The 23,927-nt window shown below is 49.8% G+C and overlaps 1 protein-coding gene across 1 annotated transcript; it reads left to right on the top strand.

Moving 5' to 3' along the window:
* Positions 1–3,379: 3,379 nt before the first annotated feature.
* On the top strand, positions 3,380–23,765 carry CDCP2 (CUB domain containing protein 2). Its single transcript, XM_015453229.3, has 6 exons — positions 3,380–3,713; positions 11,546–11,893; positions 14,781–15,116; positions 16,110–16,463; positions 19,406–19,584; positions 22,857–23,765. Exons 1-6 carry the CDS (start codon positions 3,635–3,637, stop codon positions 23,181–23,183), a joined length of 1,623 nt encoding a protein of 540 aa, XP_015308715.3. The 5' UTR covers positions 3,380–3,634; the 3' UTR covers positions 23,184–23,765.
* Positions 23,766–23,927: the final 162 nt, after the last annotated feature.

Here is a 23,927-nt window from a genome sequence, read left to right on the forward strand (position 1 = left end):
ATCTGCCTGCCTCAGCCTCGCAAAGTGCTGGGATTACAGGTGTAAGCCACCATGCCTGGCTCAGATTAGCATTTTAGAACGCTCACAGGATGGGACAGGGCAGCAAGTAGTAGAATGTGGTTTTAGGGTGGGCAGGGAGCAGGCAGGAGCAGAGATACCCAGGCCAGTGAGGAAGCTGCTGAACTCATGAAGGAGAGATGGCGAACAGGTAGTCATGGCTTCAGATGCCATTTCAAAGGCAGAAGTGGTGACTAAGCTCAAGAGTGACCAATGGGTGTGGGAGTGAGGGGAAAGGAAGTTGGGGCAGGCTCCTACATTGCTGGCTTTATGGGTTGGTTGCACCACTACCTAAAATAGGAACCATCAGAGGAGAAGCAAGTTTGGTGTTGGGGACAGTGACTAGTTTAGTTTGGGTGGGAGCTGTTGATTTTGAGGGACCCAGGGGCCACTATGGCAGTTACCATGAATGGGGTGTCATTGAAAAGGCTGATGAGGGTGCCCAGAAGAGACGTGGTTGTTTCAGGGAGTGGGACAAATATTTCAGAGGTGGGATGATTCTGGAGGGGATATGGTTTGGTTCTGTATTCCCACCCAAATCTTCTATAGAATTGTAACCCTCACGTGTTGAAGGAGGGGCCTGATGGGAGGTGATTAAATTATTGGGACGGATTTCTCCATGTTCTTCTCATGATAGTGAGTGAGTTCTCATGAGATCGAATGGTTTAAGAGTGTGTGGTGCCTCCCACCTTGCTCTCTCTCTCCTGCTCCATCATGGTAAGACATACTTGCTTCCCCTTCCCCTTCCGCCATGATTGTAAGTTTCCTGAGGCCTCGCAGTCATGCTTCCTGTTAAGCCTGTGGAGCTGTGAGTCCATGAAACCTCTTTTCCTCATAACCCCAGTCTCAGATAGTTCTTTAGAGCAGTGTAAAAACAGACTAATACAGGAGTCTATCAAGTGCAGGATGAGGTCACTGTAATGATGACAGTCTCAGTCTTTTTTTTTTTTTTTTTCCGAGATGGAGTCTCGCTCTGTCGCCAGACTGGAGTGCAGTGGCATGATCTCGGCTCACTGCAACCTCTGCCTCCTGGGTTCAAGCGATTCTCCTGCCTCAGCGTCCCGAGTAGCCACCACGCCTGGCTAATTTTTGTATTTTTAGTAGAAACAAGGTTTCACCATGTTGGCCAGGATGGTCTTGATCTCTTGACCTCATGATCTGCCTGCCTGGGCCTCCCAAAGTGCCGGGATTACAGGCATGAGCCACTGTGTCTGGCCAACAGTCTTTCATTATGGATGGCTCAGTAGGTGCTGTCATGGCCCTGCCCTATCCTGTGGCATTCGCTGTTCCCATCATGCAGACAGCTTCTGCCTGTAGCCCCCTGTACTCTCTGCCTCAGGGCTTTGGGGCCATGCACAGCAGGCTGGAAATATCTGGGAGATAAGATCCTCAGAGCAGCTTCCAAGGGCACTTGGGAGTTGGTGATCAGCATTCTACTTCTTCCTCCTCCGGTGGAATAGTGAGAGGCACAGTCTACATTGTGTCCTGGAGGTTCCCAATGGGACTTAGCTCTGGTTGCTAACAGTGGTAACTTGCTCACTGACATTCTTTGAACTGGCTTCTTTCCTCTCCTTGTCCCACTTCCTTACCTGTGCTTCCTGGGATCACCTTCCAAATCCACTACTTGTCCCAGGGTCTTCATGTGAAGGAACTCAACCCAAAACAGTGGCTCCAGCCCTTTGAGCTTCAGTTTCCTCCCTGTCCTTTGGGAGTATACTGAATGCTGTAAAAGCTGGGAGGCTGCACCCACATGTGAGGCTCCCAGCACCGGGCCCTGCACCCAGCAGGTACTGGGTTGGCGCCTCTCTCTGCCTTCCTCTCTCATACATATGATAGGTGTTTAAGAAACTCCCATCTGGCCAGGCACGGTGGCTCTCGCCTGTAATCCCAGCACTTTGGGAGACCTAGGCTAGCAGATCATGAGGTCAGGAGTTCAAGACCAGCCTGGGCAACATGGTGAAACCCCGTCTCTACTAAAAATGCAAAAATTAGCTGAGGCAGGAGAATCGTGTGAACCTGGGAGGCAGAGATTGCAGTGAGCTGAGATCACACCATTGCACTCCAGCCTGGATGACAGAGAAAGACTCTGTCTCAAAAAAAAAAAAAAAAAAAAAAAGAAACCACCATTTTCTCAGACTGCCTGGAACAGCTGAACACTTCTTTCCTGCCAATCAGCCTCCACAGGTTAGCCAATCCCTCAGGCCTGACAGGTCCTGAGGCTCCACTGAACACCTTCCACAAGACCTCCCATGCCCGTAGCAAAGGGCTCCCTGGGGACTTCCTGACAAAAGGATGGGCCAGAGGCACATGCTGTCTGGCAGATGAGGCTGTCTGGGTTCCTCTAGGATAAACAGAAATCTTGAGTGTGTCTATGCACTGAGCCAGTCACTGGCTAAGACTTCTCACATACTATCATGTTTAATCCTCTCAGCAAACTGCAGGCTACTAATTCTTGCTCCAATTTCGCAATCCAGGAACCTGGCCTCAGAGTTACAGAGTTGGGTTACTTTCCCAGGCTACCACAGCCAGGCAGGGGTGGAGCCAGGATTCAGACCTTAGTCTGCCAGAAAGAGCCCAGGATCCTCACTGGGAGAGCAGGAATGTGCCATGTCCCCCTGCTGTCCCCATGCCTGGCACAGGCTCTGAACAGAGAAGGAGCTTAGAAATGCGTGTTGGGCTGAACTAAACCAAATCAAAAGACTCCAGAGGAGAAGAAAGAGCCCACTTCCTGTTGGACACAAAGTTCCCAGGGCATTTCTGCAGCGCCAGCTCCTTGTGCAGGGCCTGGCACACAACGACGTTCAAGCAAGGCTTGGGATCAATAAAGGAGCAAACATTTCATATTCTCAGCCAGAAGTTACACTGGGGCCCAGACCTATTATTGCATTAAGAGTTGCACGATATGATTTTCTAATCTGTTATTCCTGCTTCATTCTTGTGTGAAAAAGACTTTTCCTTCATCAACTGTCCACAGCAAACTCCTTCCCTCCTCTGAGCTAAATCCGCATGTCTGAAGGAAGTTGTCCCGCGTGTCCCACTAAATACAGGCTCCTTTCAGCTCCCTCAGGAGGCGGGGTGGGAAGAACCTGTAGCAAGCACCTACTCTGTGCTTTAGCAAGTACCATCTCCTTTCATTTTCACAACAGCCCCTGGGTCAGAGCTGAACAGCCCTGCTGGATGGATGAGAAGACCCAGACCAGGGGAGTTAAATGACTTGTCCAAGGTGACCTGGCAAGTTACAGGCTGAACTGGGATTGATCCCAGATCTACCTGGCCCCAAAAGTTATGCCCTTTCTCCACCACCCACTTTCCTTCCATGCCCGAGTTTCTTCCCTTCCTGATATACTGTGGTCGGTGCAGATCTCAGAACGTGTAAACCTGGTGACACCAGATCCGTCACTTGACAGTGAGTGAAGGAAGTACCCGGGGATCAGCTTACTAATTCTAGGGGCCAGTGAATTATTCATGCCATCATTAACTTGGAGGCCCTTTCAGCCTCACCTCTCTCCCCTGCTCCGGACCCTCAGATCCTGGCCTACCTGAGCTCGGCAGACCTGTGGGGGCCCCTGGTGAGGAGATGCTGGCAGAGCGGGGGGCTTGCCTGCTGCTGGCAGTGGCACTGCTGGGCCCAGGGCCCTGGGCCCAAGCCATGGAAGGTAGGCACTCTTGGGACAGACACAAACTGGGAGGGGAAGGAGGTGGGCAGGCAGCAGCCAGGGGCTCAAGAAGTTTCTACATGGGAAGCCAGAAAGCAGGAGGTCCTTTTAGGGGACGTGGCTGAGTTGAGAATGTATTTGTTCCTGAGATGGGGGGAAGACAATATTTATTGAGTGTCTGCCATGTGTTGGATGTTTCACATGTAGGTTGCATTTAATATGCACAACAAACTTCAGGGTGGATGTTAGTCCCCCATTTTCCAGATGAAGAAACTGAGGGCTAGAGATATTAAGTAATCTGTCCAAGACTACATGGTCACCAAGGTTGAAGGGAATGGCTCCAAAAACTATTAAAGGTTTATTGCTAAAGAGGTTTTTTTTTGTTGTTTGTTTGTTTGTTTTTTGAGACAGAGTCTTGCTCTGTCGCCCACACTGGAGTACAGTGGCCCAATCTCCGCTCACAGCAACCTCCACCTCCTGGGTTCAAACAATTCTCCTGTCTCAGCCTCCCGAGTAGCTGGGATTACAGGCGTGTGCCACCACAACTGGCTAATTTTTGTATTTTTAGTAGAGACGGGGTTTCACCATGTTGGTCACGCTGATCTCGAACTCCTGACCTCAGATGATCCGCCTGCCTCGGCCTCCCAAAGTGCTGGGATTACAGGCATGAGCCACCGCACCCAGACTATTGCTGAAGAGTCTTTATTCTCCTCCTGAGACCCTGCTGTCCATCCCACTGCCAAGCAAGTGAAATCAAAGTTCCTTCTTATGGTGTTCAGTGCCCTCTGAGTGTGGGCTCCAACTTCCATATCATATTGAGCCTCAGTTTCCTGCATTCCTTGGGCATCCCATGCTCTGACAGGGGAATTACAACCCCTTCTGCTTCACCCTGAGGGATCTTAAGTCCTGCTGTCCCCTCTGTCTGGAAAATCTCTTTTCCCTTTTTCCACCTGAGAACATCTGGCTCACCCTTCAAGATCAGATCAAATACCACTCCCTGCATGGCCTTCCACATCCTCCATCAACCTCACACTCGCCTTCACTGGGGCTCCTGGAACCCTCTGCCTGCACTGTGGTGCCCAGTGGCTTTGAGCTGCTCTGGCTTTTCAAGCGTTGTTTACCTGTCTGTGAAGCTGGGGTGGTATCATTTCACCCTTCTGCAAGGCTCAAGTGGGGCTCAGGGAGGAATTGTACCTTGCCAGTTACCCAGTCACTGACAGAGATGGGATGGGCACCCAAGTGTCTCAACCCATGCCTGGGTGGTGGGAGGAGCTAGCTGTTCCTATTTTCCAGCCACTGGGGCTTAAGGGGCCTTGGGGTAACCCTGGGCATCAGTGTGCCTGGCTGGGTCCTAGTGGACAAGGCCTCTGCTTATGCTGATGACTGGAGCCACCTGGGCTGTAAGCATTTCTCTGATGCTCTGGTGTCTTTCCCTGTCCTGTGGGTAGGGCTGGGGGAAGGACAACAACAGGCATTGGACAGAATATCTCTTTGTCCTTTTGCCATAAAGGTATGAATTAGATGCCATTCCGCCCTGTCCCACTCCAAGATCCAGGCAGAGAGCCAATAATGTGCATCTGTGTGGCCCTCACACAGCCTTTAGCTCATCAGCACTCACAGTCACCCAGCAAGGGAGGCACCACTGTCCCCATTTCACGGCTCACAGAGGCTAAGTGCACGTGTGTCTGAGCCTTTGTCCATGCCATTCCCTCTCTGCAAATCTTCTCCAACTGATGAAACTCATTCTACCTAGACAAACTCAAATATCACCCGCTCTTGGAATCTTGCCCCTCCTTGATACTGCTGGCCCCAGGAAGATTGGATTTCCTCTCCCCGGGCCCCAGAGCCCTTTTGTGGCCACAGTGCAATCACGCTGTGTGTTTTGTCTTATTTCCCTGACTCCCCCTGCCCGACCCCATGGTGAGCTTCCCACGGAGGGGCCCATTTTGAATCAGCACAGGCCTGGTACAGGGCACATGTTTAGCGAGTGTGTCTTCTCTTACGGGGATTTAGTTAAGTATATTCTTCAGGATGCTTTTGGTTGCAAGTGACAGAAACTCAACGTGAATGAGTTTAAGCAAAAAGAAGAATACATTGGCTCTGTAACCAGGGAGGCAGGAGGTAGCCGAGCTGGGCTCAGGGATGCCACAGCCAGGGCCTCTGGGCTCCAGGGCCACTTCCACTTTTCACATGGCTCTTCCGGTTCACAGAGGGGGTTTTTCCTTAAGCCCTGAGCATAAATAATTAAAAAATATATATATTTTTTGAAACGAAGTCTCACTCTGTCTCACCCAGGCTAGAGTGCAGTGGAGTGCAGTCGGCTCAGTGCAGCCTCTGCCTCCTGGGTTCAAACGATTCTCCTGTCTCAGCCTCCTGAGTAGCTGGGATTACAGGAGTGCACCACAACACCCGGCTAATTTTGTATTTTTAGTAGAGACGGGGTTTCACCACATTGGCCAGGCTGGTCTCGAACTCCTGACCTCAGGTGATCCACCTGCCTTGGCCTCCCAAAGGGCTGGGATTACAGGCGTGAACCACCACGCCTGGCCAATAATAATTTTTTAAAAAATTTAAAAGAGTCAAATACCGACCAAATGCAATGTATGGACCTTGTTCCACCCCCAGGGCTCCCCCTCCCAGTCAAGGGACCAGAAAGGGAAGAATCCCTATGTGGGCATTATGAGCAGAACTCTGGCCCAGCCTGGAGCACATGCCCACCCCGCGGGCCAGTCACTGTGGTGGTGGTGGGAGCCCTAGGACTCCCCAGCTAGAGCCAGCTATCCACTCCTGGGGCAAGGAAGAGGAAGGAGGGTTACCATGTGGAGGCAAGGAGGGGAGCAGTGTCTAAAAGAGGGGACTATTGTTGCAAGAGGCAGAGGAAGAGGTATTGAGCAGACCCAAAGCAATAGATGTCCACTACAGCAAGTAACGTCCCTTTCCGGGGCTCAGTTTTCTCATCTGTAAAATGAGTCAGTAGCACCTGCCCTGCCTAGTTCATGGGGCTGTTGTGAGGGTTATATAAGATCATTCACTCACTCATTCATTCAGCAAATATACACTGAACACCAGCTTTGTGCCAGGTACTGCTCCAGGTGCTTGCAATATAACAGGGAGAGGGACAGAAATCCTTGAGCTCATAGAGCTTACATTTTTGTGGCAGGATACTGAACCAAATCAATAAGTAAAATAAATAGTATGTTAGATCATGATGAATTCTATGGAGAAGCATATGGCACTAAAGAGAGAGAAGGAGCATGAGCTGGGGAGAGGGTTTCAGGTGTAAATAGGGTGGTTAGGGAAGGCCTCGCTGAGAAGGTGACCAGGGATGTGCTGGCTGTTTTGTTAACTTTTAATTATGAAAAATTTCAAACACACCCAAAGCACAGAAAATCATACAGTGAATCCCTATGTCCCCATCAATTATCTTCAATAATTATCAATGTTCTGCCTTTCTTGTTTCTTCTATCTCATCCCAGCCCCATTCTGGGAGGTGTGGAGAAATCTAAAGCCTATCTCAGATGCCTATTATTTCACCCATAAATATGTCAGAATATGTCTCTAACAGAGAAACACTTAAAACTATATGTAACCTCAATACCTTTATCATGGTATAATAAGTCCTTAATTTAAAAAAAAGAAATTTTAGAGACAAGGTCTCTCTCTGTCACCCAGGCTGCAGTGCAGTGCTGTGGTCATAGCTCACTGCAGCCTCGAACTCCTGGGCTCAAGTGGTCCTCCTGCCTCAGCCTCTTGAGAACCTGGGACCACAGGAGCACTCCACCACTCCCGGCTTCATTCCTTAATTTATGTGCTAACTCAATTCATGTTCAGTTTTCCCCAGTTATTGGCCAAAAAATATATATATAAAATATATATAATATATTATATATAAATATATATACATATATTTTATAATTCATTTGTTCAAATCAGAATCCAAACAAGGTCCATCCATTGCATTTGGTTGATATTTGGCTTTTAAATTTTTATAAAAGTATTATTATTTGCACAGACAAGGTCTCACTATGTTGCTCAGGCTGGTCTCAAACTCCTGGCCTCAAGTGATCTTTCTGCCTCGGCCTCCCAAAGTGCTGGGATTACAGGTGTGAGCCATGGCACCCAGCCTTGACTCTTTTAATATACCAGTTGTTCCTCCTTCTCCCCTTTATCATTTATTGTTGAAGCCCCAGCGTCATTTATCTTATAGAACTTCCCACATTCTGGACTTGCCAAAGGTATCCTCATGGAATTACTTAAAATGTCCCGCTAGCTTCCATATTTACTCCAACTGTAGACAGAAGCAGAGACTTCCTGAGATTCATATTTCTTGATTTTTTTTCAAGAAGATATTTACTGGCCAGTGTTAGATACATCAGTGGGTTCAGGGTTTGTTAGCCTGGTCTATTTGCTACATGCACCACCATGCATGGCTAATTTTTAAATTTTTTCTGTAGAGATGGAGGTCTTACTATGTTGCCCAGGCTGGTCTCAAACTCCTGGACTCAAGTGATCCTCTTGCTTTGCCCTCCCAAATTGCTGGGATTACAAGTCTGAGCAATCATGGCCAGCCAAAATTATGTTTTCCTAGTGTTGTTATTCTTTCTGAGGTCTTCCATAAATAAGTTTTCCTGGCCAGGCGCGGTGGCTCACGCCTGTAATCATAGCACTTTGAGAGGCCCAGGTGGGTGGATCACTTGAGGTCAGGAGTTCGATACCAGCCTGGCCAATATAGTAACCGTGTCTGTACTAAAACTACAAAAATTAGCTGGGGGGTGGCAGGTGCCTGTAATCTCAGCTACTCAGGAGGCTGAGGCAGGAGAATTGCTGGAACCCAGGAGGTGGAGGTTGCAGTGAGCCAAGATCGTGCCATTGCACTCCAGCCTGAGCTGACAACAGCGAGACTCAGTCTTAAAAAATAAATAAATAAAAATAAAAAGTTTTCCCTCACCATCTATTTAGTTGTCCAGAAATACAGTCCATATAGGAAAGGCCAAGCAGATGTTAAATTTCTATTTATCAATTTCCTTTAAAAAATTGATAAATAAGTTAGTGCCTAGCAACCTCTAAAATACACCAATGAGTTTCATTTTAATTTCTTTTTTTTTTTTTGAGACGCAGTCTCGCTCTGTCGCCCAGGCTGGGGTGCAGTGGCTGGATCTCGGCTCACTGCAAGCTCCGCCTCCCGGGTTTACGCCATTCTCCTGCCTCAGCCTCCCGAGTAGCTGGGACTACAGGCACCCGCCAACGCCCGGCGAGTTTTTTTGTATTTTTTAGTAGAGACGGGGTTTCACCGTGTTAACCAGGATGGTCTCGATCTCCTGACCTCGTGATCCGCCCATCTCGGCCTCCCAAAGTGCAGGGATTACAGGCTTGAGCCACCGCGCCCGGCCTCATTTTAATTTCTTTTGAGTTACATTGTGAATTATTGTTTTTATGTATATGTTTCAATCCACTGCAAGCATTACTCTCTTTTGATGCTCAAATTGTACCTTCTTTAGCCAGTGGAAGCCACTTCAAGTAGGTTTCTGTGTCTTTTTTTTTTTTTTTTTTTTTCAGATGGAGTCTTGCTCTGTCACCCAGGCTGGAGTGCGGTGGCACAATCTCAGCTCACTGCAAACTCCACCTGCCGGGTTCAAGTGATTCTCATGTCTCAGCCTCCTGAGAAGCTGGGATTACAGGCGTGTGCCACCACACCCAGCTCATTTTTGTATTTTTAGTAGAGACAGGGTTTCACCATGTTGCCCAGGCTGGTCTCAAACTGGTGAGCTCAAGCAATTGGCCCACCTCAATCTCCCAAAGTGCTGGGATTACAGGCGTGAGCCACTGTGACTGGCCAGGTTTCTGTGTCTTTTGACACAATCTCAGCAGTCTTTGATAGCTTCTTTGCTGTTTAGCATAGCAAGATAACCAAGCATATTTTGTGTAGTTCCTGTATTAAACCTGGTACCAGACATTGTTCTAAAGAGCCATGTTCATTTTAGCTGAACATAAGAATCCTAATCGAAAGCCTAGAGGTGTAAAATGCTGCTGGATTCTAGGCCTTCTTGGTAAACAGAACTAGGAAATAAATTTTTAAAATATAAAAATAAATCAAGTTCACACTGATACTTTCAATTCAAATTAAGGATCACAAGAGTTTTACTTACTATTTTAAATTTATATCTATCAGTCTGGGCGCGGTGACTCATGCCTGTAATCCTGCACTTTGGGAGGCCGAGGCCAGTGGACCACCTGAGGTCAGGAGTTTGAGACCAGCCTGCCCAACATGGTGAAACCCTGTCTCTACTAAAAATACAAATATTAGCTGGGCGTGGTGATGGGCACCTATAATCCCAGCTACTTGGGAGACTGAGGCATGAGAATTGCTTGAACCTGGAAAGCAGAGGTTGCAGTGAGCTGACATCATGCCACTGCACTCCAGCCTGCACTACAGAGCCAGACTCCGTCTAAAGAAAAAAAAATTATACTTTTCACTCTTACACTGAAAATATTGTTTTCTATTGACATTAACTTACTTATTTGCTCTAATATATAATAATTATAAAATGATATTTAATATTATTACTAATAGTAAGTTTACTGAATATAGTTTAAGATGTTGTTGCGGTTCATTTTGTCCTTGAGATATATCTCACTAGGACTGTGTGGTCAAAATACTGTCTTTCAAAGTCATTTGAAATCATTTTTCCCCATGTGACTGTGCCTCCAAGTTGGTAAGATTCAGTTTATTTGTTTCAGTATGGGATATTTAGGGGTTCCTTAACTTTTTTTTGATCTCTTAAAATTATATAAAATATTTTTTGTGCTTACAAAGTGAAAATTATGAAACAGGGCACATTTAAGGAGATCCAGCCATCATGCCTGCTTCCTCCCCTCTTTTTACTACTTCCCCTGACAGAGAATTATTCTTATTGGTTTCTTTCCATTGTTTTCTTTTGTTAAACACAAGCAAATCTGTGCATATAAAAATATACTTTTAACATTGTAGTAGACTGTGCATATTTTCACTTGCGGGGTTATTATTATTAATTTCAAAATAATGTTTTAATAATTAACTTAAATTCCCTACTGCATAATGTTTTAACTAACATTCTGAGGCCCTGCCTGACACTTCCTGTCTCTTTTCCTGGCTTGCTTTCTTCTCCATAGCTTCTCACTGTGTCATAAAAAAAAATATATATACACACACACACACACACATATATATATATATATATTTTTGAGACAGAGTCTCCCTCTGTCGCCCAGGCTGGAGTGCAGTGGCATGATCTCCACTCACTGCAACCTCCGTCTTGGGGGTGCAAGCAATTCTCCTGCCTCAGCCTCCCACGTACTGGGACTACAAGTGTGCACCACCATGCCTAGCTAATTTTTGTATTTTTAGTAGAGACAGGATTTCACTATGTTGGCCAGGCTGGTCTCGAACTCCTGACCTTGTGATCTGCCCACCTTGGCCTCCCAAAGTGCTGGGATTACAGGCGTGAGCCACTGCACCTGGCCCCATAAACTCTGTATTTTCCCTGCTATGTTTATTGTCTGTCTTCCCTGCCAGAATGTAGGCTCCATGAGGTTAGGGGTTTTGTCTGTTTTGTATCTGCCGTGACCCCAGCACCTAGAACAATGCCTAGCACTGAAACAGTATTTGTGGAATGCATACCAGCATGCTTGATCAGCATCTGAAGAATAAGCAGATGAATGAGCAAATAAACACATGGCCTTGTGTTCCCTCATTCCATCCCAAGAATCCAGCTTTGTAGCTGGGCCCACTGCCCTTACCACATGTACCCAAGACTCCAGCATGGAGTCTCAGCCATCCTTCTCTCTTGCCCCAGGTGTCAAATGTGGGGGTGTGCTCTCAGCACCTTCTGGAAACTTCTCCAGTCCCAACTTCCCTAGACTGTACCCCTACAACACAGAGTGCAGCTGGCTGATCGTGGTGGCTGAGGGCTCCTCGGTGCTGCTCACCTTCCATGCCTTTGACCTGGAGTACCATGACACCTGCAGCTTCGACTTCCTGGAGATCTACAATGGAGCCTCACCAGACAAGGGCAACCTGCTGGGGAGGTTCTGCGGCAAGGTGCCCCCGCCGCCCTTCACCTCGTCCTGGCATGTCATGTCTGTCGTCTTCCACTCGGACAAGCACGTGGCCAGCCATGGCTTTTCTGCGGGCTACCAGAAAGGTTAACGGGGGGCCTTAGGGACCTGGTGCAGTGGCTCACACCTGTAATCCTGGTGCTTTGGCAAGCCAAAGTGGGAGGATGACTTGAGCCCAGGAGTTCAAGGGGGGATTTGGCAGTGGAAGAGCTGGTTCTGGGGTGGAGGTGGGAAGATAGCAGCAGGTCTCAGGTGAGACCTGCAGGGTCTCATCATCTTGGCACATAGGCTGCTCTGTATCCTGCACGACCCAGCTCTCATGCATAGTTTATAAGGCAAAAGCAGCCGCCTCACCGTTCATGACCATGCTGGTAATCCTGGTAGCTGGGGTTCCCACCTTCATGGCAATGCTCCCCATGCCTCCTTCCATTTCTCCCGGAGTCCTCAGAGGGTCGCACTGTGCTCAGGAATGAGGCTGTCACGCTCTACTACCCTTGTCCTTCTTGTCCTCTATCATGGCATAAGGCCACAGGAGGGGACACCACTGCTGTTGCCACCTTCTGCGGCATCCCACCACTTCACAGCTTGGGAATCCTTGCCTGAGTTCCCGCAGTAGGGTCTGGGTGGAGCTGGTGACTCTTATATCATGTGTCCCTAACCCCTCCCTCCTTCAACCAGGCTTGACACTTGCCTCTCACTCTAGTGAGGGGAGAGGAGGCCTTGCTCTTCTTGTTCTCTTTGACTCACTCATCCTTGTCCCCAGGTTCTGTGCAAAGGCTCAAACCTCCTGCTTCTTCCCAATGCCAGAATCAAGGCCTTGTTGGTGTTAGCTCAAACAGTAGACACCCACAGAGGCTACTGGTCCCCAGGGTCCACCAACAGCAATCCCAGGGGACTCAGGTGGGACCCCAGTCACTGCTGCATTTAGAAGGATAGAATTGTAGAATGCCACAACACAAGAACCATAGGCTGATCTAATAATAGTTTTGGAATTTTAGACCCTTAGATTTGTAGAATGTTAGGATATCAAAGTCATAATACCATCAGCCACATTTCCCAACAATTTTTTTTTTTTTTTTTGAGACGGAGTCTCGCTCTGTCGCCCAGGCTGGAGCGCAGTGGCGCTATCTCAGCTCACTGCAAGCTCCGCCTCCCGGGTTCATGCCATTCTCCTGCCTCAGCCTCCCGAGTAGCTAGGACTACAGGCACCCGCCACCTCGCCCGGCTAGATTTTTGTATTTTTTAGTAGAGACGGGGTTTCACCATGTTAGCCAGGATGGTCTCGATCTCCTGACCTCGTGATCCGCCCATCTCGGCCTCCCAAAGTGCTGGGATTACAGGCGTGAGCCACCATGCCCAGCCTGTAAATTCATATTTTAACTTCTTATAAGCCAATCATTAAAAACACAAATAAATATGGATGACCTCCAATGAGTTAAATTTTTAAATGTAGAATATTTAAATTTTAATATCTTATTAAAGACATTAAAAACTGTGGGTGCTATCTTTTCATTACATTAAAAGAGAGCTTGAAATACAGCATAAGAATGAAATTTGCACCAGCTGCCAGCAGGTGCTCCAGGGGGCTGCTGGGGAGCCCCAGGGAACAGTTTGGAAGTTTCTGCCAAGGTTGTTAGTGTTGGAAGGGATCTCACAGGCTATCTAAACCTGCCCTCTCATTTCACAAAATCTGAGTACCTGAGAGGGCCTTCATAAAGTCACACGGCTGGGCCAGCACTGGGAAAAGACGCCAAGTGCTCAGACGCCCCATCCAGAGCCCTGGTCACACAGCCGTGCCATAGGGTGAGACGCTGGAGTCTCAGGAAACACATCCCACATGTGCCCTCCCTGCTGGTGACCTCCGGCAAGTCCCAGCATTCACCCACACTTGCTGTGTGTTGTACTGGCCAAGCTGGCTTCCTGAGAGTTTCCAGCAGCATATTCTGACCCTGCTCAAGTCTGAGCCCAGTGGATCAAGCTGGTTCAGTCTTATGATTTCTAATGTTCCAATGAGGCTCAGAGAGGCGGGGTTACTTCCCCAGAGTCACACAGCTAATAAAAGGCAGAGATGGGAGACTACTTGTCTTCAGATGTCAAACCAAGCTCTACTTCATCAGGTCCTCTCTCTAAGTCTCGGTTTCCTCATCTGTTAGGGAGGTTTGATTACATTCCTGAGCTCAGGCACCCCAGCCTCTGTGCCCCACTGTGCCTCATAGGAGTGGATAGTGAAGGTCACAAGGGTCAAGTGCACAGGGTCCACAGTAAGTCTTCCTGGGTTCAAATCCTACTTTCTCAGTTACCAGTCGGGTGACTGCTCTCAGGGGCCTGACCATGTTTCTTGGGCCCTGCCACTTCAATGTGCTTCTGCCAGCCTCCACAGTTCTTTGTTGGAGGGTTTTTTCTGAAGTCTCAGTAGGTCACTCCCAGCCCACAGCAGCCCTCCGCCTGTACTCTGGGGAGTTGGCATATAAATACCGCAGCTCCCTTGCTCCTAGATTGACAGAACTCTGAAGTGTGTGCTTTACCCTGTCCCCAGAGTTCCCCTGCAGGTCAGCAGTTGGCTTGAACACACCTCCCCTTCTGTGTCCACTCCCTCCCTCCCCACCTGGGGGCCCCTGGATCTCCCAAGCAAACTCCTTGCACTCAAATCCTTATCTCAGGGTCTGCCTGGGATAAACTCAAGTAAGCTACTGAACTTCTCTTTGCCTCCCTTTTCTTAATTATAAAATCAGAGAAACTGCAGCACAGTCCTTGTGGGGCTAGTCTGAGGATTTGAACAGGCAGCCTAGGTGCCAAGTGCCAGGCCTGTGCACGTGCTACACTTGCTACTTGGGTAGCAGGTGCTCAGTGGATGGTAATGAGACCCTCATAAGATACCTCTGGGGGTAGCATGTTGGGGTGTCTGGTTCTCAAGGGAGGAAATTGGGAATCACAAGGAGAAAGAAAGGTCAGCTTAAGTGGGCTCCCTTGCAGATGTGTGTGGCGGCGTCCTGACTGGCCTGTCGGGGGTCCTCACCAGCCCTGAGTACCCCAACAACTACCCCAACAGCATGGAGTGCCACTGGGTGATCCGGGCCGCTGGCCCTGCCAGTGTCAAGCTGGTGTTCGTGGACTTCCAAGTGGAAGGCAATGAGGAGTGCACCTATGACTATGTGGCTGTGCTTGGGGGTCCTGGCCCCACCCGTGGGCACCACTACTGTGGCAGCACCAGGCCCCCCACCCTCGTGTCTCTGGGCCACGAACTGCAGGTGATTTTCAAGTCCGACTTCAACATCGGAGGCCGTGGCTTCAAGGCCTACTACTTCTCAGGTAGGAGGGGCTGGAGCTCCACCCCGAATCCTCCTGTGCCTACTGGGTTCCCATCTTCCCATTACACTTGCAGGGATCACACCTTTCTGCCCCCCAGCGGCCTTGGGCTTTCTGCACTGTCTCTGCCTGGAGTGCTCTAGCATACCCTTGGCCAATGCCAAGACATAAGCATGTCACCTCTGCGAAGACTTCCTGTTTTACCAGAATTGATCCCTTTTTCAACTCCTTATAGAAGTTTTTTACACTATGATCTAACATTTGTCTCTTCTGTATGTGGTTTGCATGTCAATCTCCCCTGTCTGACTGAGTCCCTTATGGGCTTATCTTTGCACCTGGCACATAGTAGATACTGAGTATTTGTACAAATGAATGGATGAAGTCATGGGAAGTTTATAGTCTAGTTAGAGAGATTATAAGGAAACAGACAATGCAAGCCATTATGATCTGTGCTATCCATCAGTAAGAATCATGGATGACCTCGTGGAGGAGAGAATTGAGCAGTACCCTGAAGGAGTTAGATGGAAGCAGAAGGGAAGGGTGTTCCAAGCAGAAGGAACAGCATGTGCAAAAGCCTGGAGGGCAAGGAGTGTTTGGTATGCTCATAGTACATACCAAATGGGGCAGTGAGAAAAGGGGGAAGGCCAGGCATGAACCACATCATCTGTCAAGCCAGGGAGTTTGGAGGTAACTCTGAGGACAGGTATTGTGTATTATTAGTGAATTCCTAACAGGGCCTACACCCGTGATGGGGACTGTCAGTTGGAATGCAAGTCCCAGCTTTCAGCAAGTTGCAGTTTAAAACAAGCTTTGGGATCAAGCATCCCAACTTTCAGCTAGTTGGGATCAATTGTCTGGTTTGCTAGCCATGGTGCCCACAACCTGCCTGGTGTTTTTAGGACCACTGTGGCACCTGCTGCCTAAGCGGTAACTGCAGAGGGTGACTTCTCCTCTCTCCTCACTGTTGCTCCTCCCACCTCCCCCTGCCCCACCCAGGACAATGCCAGGAGGTATACATGACCATGCGGGGCAACTTCTCCAGCCCACGGTACCCCAGTTCCTACCCCAACAACATCCGCTGCCACTGGACCATCCGCCTGCCCCCGGGCTACCGGGTCAAGGTATTCTTCCTGGACCTGGACCTGGAGGAGCCCAACAGCCTGACCAAGACCTGTGACTTTGACCATCTGGCAGCCTTCGATGGGGCCAGTGAGGAGGCACCCCTGCTGGGGAATTGGTGTGGACACCACCTGCCACCACCTGTCACTTCAAGCCACAACCAGCTTCTGCTTCTGCTGCACACGGACCGCAGCACCACCCACAGGGGCTTCTCCGTGGCCTACATCGGAGGTCAGCTGGGCTGTGGGAGTGGGTCCACTGAGGGGGAAGGGGAGGCTTTGCAGCCTCAGTCTTTGTAGCCTCTTTCCTCCATCCTACCAGTTTGTCCTGCCCCCCATGAATGGTCTTCTCCAGTGCCTTTTCCGTTGGCTATACCTTTGCCCACTCTCGGGACCCCTGAGACTGGACGGCATGGCTCTTGCTTGTTTCCACTATTGCAGAGCCTCCTTCCCCAGCTCCTAACTTCACGAGTCCTCACCCTTCCCCATCTAGTTCCTTCCCCCTGGGCCCCTGGCCCCTCTTGTGTTGTTATTGGTCCCCTGTATCCAGGGGAAATAGACAAAATATGCTAATATTGTTTATGGCAAAAAAATTGGTATAACCGTAGGGATGCCTACCAGCCCTGCTTGTATCATTCAGAACTACTCATTGAAAAAATGGTGCTTGTTTTTCCTCACTCAACAAGAAGCCTGGAGCTAGGCAGCTGCTGCATTGGTCCAGGGGCTCAACACTGTTCCAAGTGTTATCTCTGGGACTCTCTGAGCCTCACAGCTGCAAGATGGCTGCCATAGCTCCAGGCATCACATCCATGTTCAAGGCTAGAGAGGACAAGGGAACTGCCAGCTGCAAATGACTCTTTATCAAGAAAGCAAAAGCGTCTTTAGAACCTCTCACAAGACTTTTACAAAATGTCCAAACAGTTTGAACTCAGTCAGACGGCCCTGCCTTGCTGCAGAGGAAGCTGGGGAGCTGGTATTTGGCTTTCTCAGACTCCATATTATTGTGTAGATTTGTCAGCCAAGAGGGTCCACCATTGCTTCCCTCCTCCCACCCTTCCTTGTCTATGGGTGCAGAAATGTCTGCACTCTGCACCTATCGTGCTCTCTTCCTGGCCAAGCAAAGCTCCTCATTGTGCAGGTATAGCAACGGAGGTGCTGAGAGGGGAAAGGCTTCATTGTGACCACAGGGGCAGTCAGCGGCACAGCCAGGATTAGAACTTACTCTCCTGCCTTCTTCTTGCTTGTTTGAGAGGGGCATGAGGGAGGGGAGCCCAGAGCTAAGCTCAGAGAGACCAGGGTCATGTCCAAATCCTGCCATTTACTGATCATCCAAGAGGGCGCATCTGTATAAGAGGTTGATGAAGGCCCTAGACAGGTGGTCGTGAAGGCCAAAGGAAGTAACAAGGTCACAATGTCTGGATTCAAGGACATCTTTCCTTCAGGAAGGTGTCTCAGGCCTGCTCAGCATTTAAAAAATCTTTCCTTGCTCCATATGCAAGGGGAGTTGGGGCCAGGGATGGAGGAGATGGTGAGCTACAGCAAGATTGTGGCAGAGCCATGAACTTGGGCAGGCCCAGCCCCTTCGGGCCTCGGTGGGCTCCACCTGCAAGCTGGGTTGGGAGAGCTGTGGCTCTGTTAGCACAGCCCTGGAGAGCCCAGCTCCACTGGCTCTGCCTCCGCTAGCTGGCATTGCCCTGTGTCTCTGTGGGCCTCAGTTTTCCACCTGTAAGATGAGGATATTGACGGAAAGATCTTTAAAGTTCCTTTTGCCTCTGATAATCTTATTTTCAGAACTCTCCCAGGCCCTCTCCCAGCCCTGCGTGATTTAGGACAAGCCCCTTCTGCAGAGAAGGAGAGCAAGTTAGGGGGGGCTCTCATCCCAGCTCCTGTTCCAGGGGCTTCAGGGCAGGAGTGCCCACTCCAACTCCACCCCACATCCCTTCCCCTCAGATCCCTGTGGGGGCCCAGGGGCAGACAGGAGCACTCATACTGGGCGAGGCTCCAGATGCGGCCCAGGCTGCAGGAGGCCTTCCCACTGGGAGGGCAGCCACAGTGCCAGTTGGGGGTGACACACAGTTCAGCACCACCGAGATCATCGTGGGAGACGGCTGGCCCATAAATCCCTGACTGCCCAGACACCAGAGGCTGAAATATGTCTGAGGCATTTCCCGGAGAGGGGTTGAGAGTTCCAGGCCTCTCCCTGCCAGCTCTCTTTCCTTTTCCTCCCACCAGGCAGCCGCCTTCCTTTCCTCTTCCCCCACCCCTGCCCCTGCATGCATGCACATGCACACACACACACACACTCACACACACGCACACACAAACATGCTCACCCAAAGCAGACACTATGAGTCATGTGCGACCGTCCTGGCCAGGAGGGCTGCAGGGGGCTGCTGAATAGGGCGAACAAACCCGAACTTTGAAATCCTGTCGACCCAGTTGGCCACTGCAAACAACTTCATCTCTCAGAGTGTCAATTTCCAAACCTGTAAAATAAGTTTAGTCACATCTACCTCCTGGGGGCTCATTGTAGGGAGGGAAAGTGAGGCTTCCCTTGCCACCCTTTTTAAAACTGAAACTCTCCTTCCTCACTCCTCCCCAATTCGTTCTACTCTCCTGCTCTTTCTTCTTTGCTTGATTTTCCTTCGGGGCACTCTGACACGTGGGTGTATTTTACTTTTATTGCCCCCTCCCCCATCTAGAATGTAAGCTCCACAAGGCAAGAATTTCAGCTGTGTTTTTTCCTCATTTTTGTATTTGTGGTGCTGAGAATAGGGCCTGCACATAGTAGGCCATCAATATATTTGTGAAATAATTAAATGAATTGCCTGGCACATGGCCAAGAGATTAGCAGATGAACTTTATGATTATTAAGAACATTCATTCATTCACTCAGCATCCACTGGGCTTGCCAAGCTCTGTGCTGGGCCCAGAGGACGCTGAGAGAATCAGACTCGGTGCCTTCCCTGAGGAGCTCACAGTCTGATGGAGTTGAACGGAGTAACCCGTCTAAGATATCCCTTACCGTGCCCTGTAGGATTCCATAAGAGCTTTTCCTACTCTGGGCCTCAGTTTCCCCATCCACCACCCTTTGTGGGAGGGTGGGGGGCGTGGGGGAGGTGAGGGTCAGACTGCCTGACCCTAAGTCCTCCAGCTCCTCCCTCCGGTTCCCAGTGGTGCCCATGAACGTGAGCTGCTCCCGCACGGACTTCCAGATCCTGATCTCCACGCAGGCGCTGGCCCCGCTGGAGCGGACCAAGGTCTACCTGGGCAGCCGGAGCTGTGCTGCCCAGGAGGTCGGCAGCAACTTCAGGATCCAGGCCCGCTTTGATACCTGCGGCACTGAGTCTCAGGTAGGGGCTGGGGGGAGGGGGCAGGCACAAGGGAGGGACTCTGACCCTGCTGAAAGGCATCTGACATTCCCGAAAATTCAGCTTCTCCTGGCTCTGGGGGCCACACAGGCCTGGATGCAGAGCTAAGCCCTTCTTGGCTTTACTTACCTCAACCAATTTGCTCAGGGTAAATGTAGCAAAGAACTCCAAGAGGAGAGACAGAGGAGAGGGGTCCCTCCGGTTCCCAGCTCTCTTCCTTTTCTCTCCCCAGCTCTCTTTCCTAACCCCAGCTGCTGCTGCCTAACCTCAGCAGCAATCTAAAGACGCTACCGGTCACTCCTGCTACAGGGGCCCTGTTGGCTGTTCCTCCCCTTTCCCTTCAGAGCTCCCCAAGGACCCTGAAGACCTCACCCCTTTAATATGCAGAGCTGTGGGAGCCCTGCTTCTCCCACCCCTCCCCAACCTGGTGATCCAGATCCATCCCTGGGCTCCACAGCACAAAAGGCCAAGCCCATTTTCCCTACTATCCTTGTATTTTGGAGGCCGTGAACCCAGACACGGGGCCCTTAGAGAGTCACTGGGCAGTGGCTCAAGCACCCTAGATATTTGTATGCTTAGGGACAGGTCAGGAAGTGGGGTACGGAGAAAAGGAACAGTGGCTGCTGTTGGAAAGACTCCCCAGCCTTGAAATCCAGGGGCTTTGCAGTCTGACTTAGCAGAAATCATGTGCTTTCCAGCAAACCCTCCCCCGCCGCCCAACATTAGCCACATGTATGCCTCTGGCCCCTCCAGGCCACCCTCTGCCTGTCCGAGCCTCCTGGCAGTCACCATCCTTTTGACCTGAGAAGAGGAGGAGGGTAGGGGACCAGTCCTGGCTGCCGAGGTATTCTGCCCTCCCCCTACTCCATGCCCTAAGTCTCCCAGGGGTTTTGTTTGGGACAGAACCACATTCCATAAAGTCATGGAATGATGGAGACAAAGAATCCGAGAAGCAGGGACTCAGGAAATCCTGGAACCAAGGGCTCACATACACTCACGGTCTCATAGTCACAGAACCACCACCAGAACTCAGAAACACAGAACCATGGAATCTTGGGGTCAGTATCTTGGAAACATAAAATCAGAGAACCTTAGATTCATGGATTCTTAGTGTAACCCTTATAAATCCTAGACCCTCAAGGATCAGTGTTTGCATAGAGTTGCTTTCGAAGATACGCAGCTCAAACAGCTGACGACAATAAAAAGTAATGCCAATCTTTACGTGCATCTCTTTAAAAACATTAGAGACTTGACTCCCTCCACAGCCATCAACACCCCATGTTATGTGGCTTTTCTTTGTCAAATCTGTCACTCATCAAAACCCCCAAAAGATGCCCCCCACCCCCATTCTCTGATTTTTCCCTCCCTTCCTTGTTATATAGATTAACATTAGCCTTTCACTGGGTCCCCTTCCCCTCTCAGGAGTCTTTCTTTCCCCAGTGTCCTGATTCTATATCCCAAAAATCCAGGGCACAAGTTCTTCTCAGATGGGAGCAGGAGCTCCTTTGGGGACATGGAATCAGAACCTTTTGGAAGCCCAGACTTGGAAGAGACACATGAAGTCACCTATTCCATAAAACTGATTTGTGACCAGCCTGGTCAACATGGTGAAACCTTGTCTCTACTAAAAATATAAAAATTAGCTGGGTGTGGCAGTGCACTCCTGTAATCCCAGCTACTTGGGAGGCTGAGGCATGAGAATTGCTTGAACCCGGGAGGCAGAGGTTGCAGTGAGCCAAGATGGCGCCACTACACTCCAGCCTGGGCAACAGAGCAAGACTCCATCTCTAAAAAAATGAATAAATAACAACAACAACACATACACACACACACACACACACACACAAAGAACCCTCCTGATCTGTGACACCTGTTCAATCCCAAAAGGGTCACCCAGTCTTCGGTGCTGGGGACTTCCTACTATTCATGGCTGCTGTGACTCTGCTAGGCAGCTTTGATTTTTAGAAGTGTCCTCTCAGAAGTGCTACTTGCTAGATGGGGACAGTTAGGAAACCCTGAAGAAGCCAGTGGCTGCGGCAGATTGGGCATGGTTGGGAGAGTAGTTCTGCATCGCTGCTGACCATGCCAGACTGCCCATCACAATGCTGCCCTCCAGCCTGGGCCTGCAGGCCCATCGTCTCAGGGCCACTCGACTCCTTCATCCGAGGTGGGGAGGGCAGCAGGGTGCCAGGCTCCCACATCTTGTTCCTTGATGGCTCTTCCCAACACTAGGCTGCTGTCCCTGGGGTGGCCAGGGACTCAACAGCAGGATACCTACTGCAGATATCATCGAGAGAAAAGGCTGCAGGGGGAAGCCACACAGCACCGGGGTCAAAGCTCCTAATGTGGAGGCAGGAGACTTGGTTTCTGACCTAGCTCTGGGCAAGTCATCACCCTTCCAGGCCTCAGTGGTCACGTCTGTAAATTTGCCAAGGATAGAGGATTGGGGTCGATGCTTTGAAAAGCCTCCTTTGGTTCTACATTATTTTGTTTGAGTGAGGTGTGATGGCCAAGAGCACAGTTAAGAGTTGGGCAGATCTGAGTGAGAATATGGGCTCTATCACTTGTATGCTGTGTGACCTCAGGCAAGGGATTTAATCTCGGGGCCTTAGTTTCCTCCTCTTTAACATGGTTTTGTTTTGTTTTGTTTTTGAGACAGAGTCTCGCTCTGTCGCCCAGGCTGGAGTGCAGTGGTGCGATCTCAGCTCACTGCAACCTCTGCCTCCCGGGTTCACGCCATTCTCCTGCCTCAGCCTCCAGAGTAGCTGGGACTACAGGCGCCCGCCACCACACCCAGCTAATTTTTTGTATTTTTAGTAGACATGGGGTTTCACTGTGTTAGCCAAGATGGTCTCGATCTCCTGACCTCATGATCCGCCCGCCTCGGCCTCCCAAAGTGCTGGGATTACAGGCGTGAGCCACCGCACCCGGCCACATGGGGGTTTTAATGGTACCAGTAAGAGAAGGTTGTTGTGAGAATTAAGTAAGATATTTAAAAATATAGAGCCTGGACCATGGTAAATGACCCCAGAACATTAGCCGGAGAAACATTGGCATCAAATCTGATATTGTCCTTCCAGACAGCTCACCCTCACGGTACCGCTTTTACAGATGGGACCACTGAGGCTCAGAGTTAGGACTCGAACATAGGCTCCTCGGGCTCTGCCCCCCTGGTACTGAGACTCCCACATATATAGGGAAACAAGGTCAGCCCAAGCTCCTTCAGGTGTGACGAGTACCCTGTGACCCCACAGAGAAGAAACAACACTTCAGTGATTGTCAGCGTGCTGTACATCGACTTCTCGGCCGCAGGGCGGGAGGACATCCATGAGTACGAGGTCCGCTGTGAGCCGCGGCGCAAGGAGGCTTCCGTCCACCTACTGTCTGGCTCTCACTGGCTGGGTCCCTATGCTGCCACTGCGGAGCACCTTCAGGAAGCACCACCCGGGGATGAGGCGGAGGCACTGGAGGGTCCAGTGACCGTGGCGGCCCAGGATACCAGTGACATCGTCTTCCTGGGGCTTTGCATCCTGGCTGGAATCCTCATGGTTATTGCCATCGTGGTCTTGATGCTGCTTTGAATAGACAGCATAGGGACCTGGCATCTGACATGCCTGAGAAGCAGCTTAGGGACCTGCAACAGGGGTGGGATGGGGACTTGCTGACTTGGTGACCATGGGCAGGTCATGTCCCTCTCTGAGCCTCCATTTCCTAGGGACAGCCATTCTGCCCTGCTATCTCACAGGGCTAGCATGAGGCTCAGAGGCAGGCAGAGATGGATAAGAGCTTTGTAATCTGTAGCATGCTGTGTATGTATATGCAATAGCTGTTATTAATTTTAAAGATATTCTGCTGTAGAAAAGAACTCTCCCACGTGTGTTACTTGTCAGTTTGGATAGTTGTGGTCACTGGTGGCAGAGTGTAGATAAAACTGACTCATTCTATAACTTATATGGGTGCTTTACCAACTCAGGGTACAAATAAAAGCACTACTAATTTTCCTTCCTCCCTCCTTCCCTCCTTCCTTCCCTCCCTTCTTCCTTCCTTCCTTCTTTCCTTCCTTCCTTCTTTCCTTCCTTCCTTCCTTCCTTCTTTCCTTCCTTCCTTTCTCTCTCTTTTCTCTTTTCTTCTCCCTTCCCTTCCCTTCTTTTCTTTTCTTTTTTTTCTTTTCTTTTCTCTTTTCTTTTCTTTTCTTTTCTTTTCTTTTCTTTTCTTTTCTTTTCTTTTCTTTTCTTTTCTTTCAAGACAGAGTCCTGCTCTATTGCCCAGGCTGGAGTGCAATGGCACATTGTTGGCTCACTGCAATCTCTGCCTCCTTGGTTCAA

The sequence above is a fragment of the Macaca fascicularis genome, chromosome 1, assembly GCF_037993035.2.
Source record: "Macaca fascicularis isolate 582-1 chromosome 1, T2T-MFA8v1.1".
Classification (NCBI taxonomy): domain Eukaryota; kingdom Metazoa; phylum Chordata; class Mammalia; order Primates; family Cercopithecidae; genus Macaca; species Macaca fascicularis.